We start from the raw sequence: 1142 nt of genomic DNA, 5'->3' as shown, positions 1-1142 counted from the left end.
GGGTTGGCAATAATTTCTTGTCTCAAGATGCGGAATCTCGATGCAGCAATGCCAAAAGCATTTTCTACAATCCTCCTCGCCCTTGATAAACGGTAATTAAAGACCCTTTTTGCTTCTGTCAGGTTCTTGCCAGGATATATGGACGCATGATGTTGCATCTTAATGGAAATGCTTCATCAGCCACAAACATAAAAGGTATCTTTACATTTGGATCCACACCAGCAAGTGGTTTTGAGCATGGTAAACCAAGTTGATCTGTTAACAGCGCTGCACCAAAGTGGGAGTTCTGCAAAACACCTCCATCACTATGGCGACCACAGTCACCAACATCAATCAATAAAAAGTATAATCAGCTGATACAACTGCAAGTAGGACAATGCTGTGCCACAGTTTGTAATTATAATATCTGCTACCAGCTGATGGGGGAGCTTGCATCCTGATGTGCTTTCCATCCATGGCTCCACAACAATGAGGGAAGTTCCACCGTCTTTCAAACTCTCCTGCTATTTTCTCCCACTCAAAAGAACTCTCTGGTGCTTTAATATATCCTGCACTCAAAAGAGTGGACCAGATTGCTTCAGTAACATCCCCAATTATTCTATGAACAGTAGTCAAGCCAATCCTGTAGCTGAATGATAAGCTTCGAGGGCTGTCACCAGACGCCAAATAACGTAATGTCAAAGCAAGCCTTTCTGATGAAGAAATAGTATCTCTTCTCCTGTTGCATTTGCCGATAAGAGGCTCAACCAGAGACAACAAGAAATCAAATTGTCGAGGGAGCATTCTAAAGTATGCGAAGTAGCTTTCGTGGTCTTCGTCTTTCATTTCTTTAACCAACTTGAAGTACTCCCCATGTTGTTCTCGTCTTAGGAAAATCGGCCTAACCCAAAAACGCTTTAAATACTTTAGGCGTCTTCGCCTACGACGTCTTAAATACAATAATAGCAAAAGGCGCCGATTAAAGGCAGCCGCCATTTTGCAAGTAAAAATAGCACGAAAATAGCACGCGAATTAATGGCAAAGCTAAGTGTGGAAATTGGCAGCGCGGTTTGAGACTCCTCGCAAGCTCGCTGCGAGGACGTTTTGCGATGAGTGGAAAAGAGCCTTAAAACAAGCAAGTATTCAACAATAACTAGTGGCTA

The 1142-nt window shown here is 42.8% G+C and overlaps 1 protein-coding gene across 1 annotated transcript; it reads right to left on the bottom strand.

Annotated features, from left to right (window-relative positions):
• Window positions 1–333: 333 nt before the first annotated feature.
• Window positions 334–825, bottom strand: LOC114532154. The gene has a single exon (XM_028553730.1). The coding sequence runs from the start codon at window positions 823–825 to the stop codon at window positions 334–336; it is 492 nt and encodes a 163-aa protein (XP_028409531.1).
• Window positions 826–1142: the final 317 nt, after the last annotated feature.

Source organism: Dendronephthya gigantea, unplaced genomic scaffold (assembly GCF_004324835.1).
Source record: "Dendronephthya gigantea isolate DGI-Jeju-01 unplaced genomic scaffold, DenGig_1.0 000078F, whole genome shotgun sequence".
NCBI lineage: Eukaryota > Metazoa > Cnidaria > Anthozoa > Malacalcyonacea > Nephtheidae > Dendronephthya > Dendronephthya gigantea.
Note: the sequence above shows the minus strand (reverse complement) of the source record. Positions and strands in the feature narration are given on the sequence as shown.

Excerpts from the sequence above, each read along its gene's own strand:
- LOC114532154 (XM_028553730.1), bottom strand. The coding sequence starts at position 825 with ATGAAAGACGAAGACCACGAAAGCTACTTCGCATACTTTAGAATGCTC.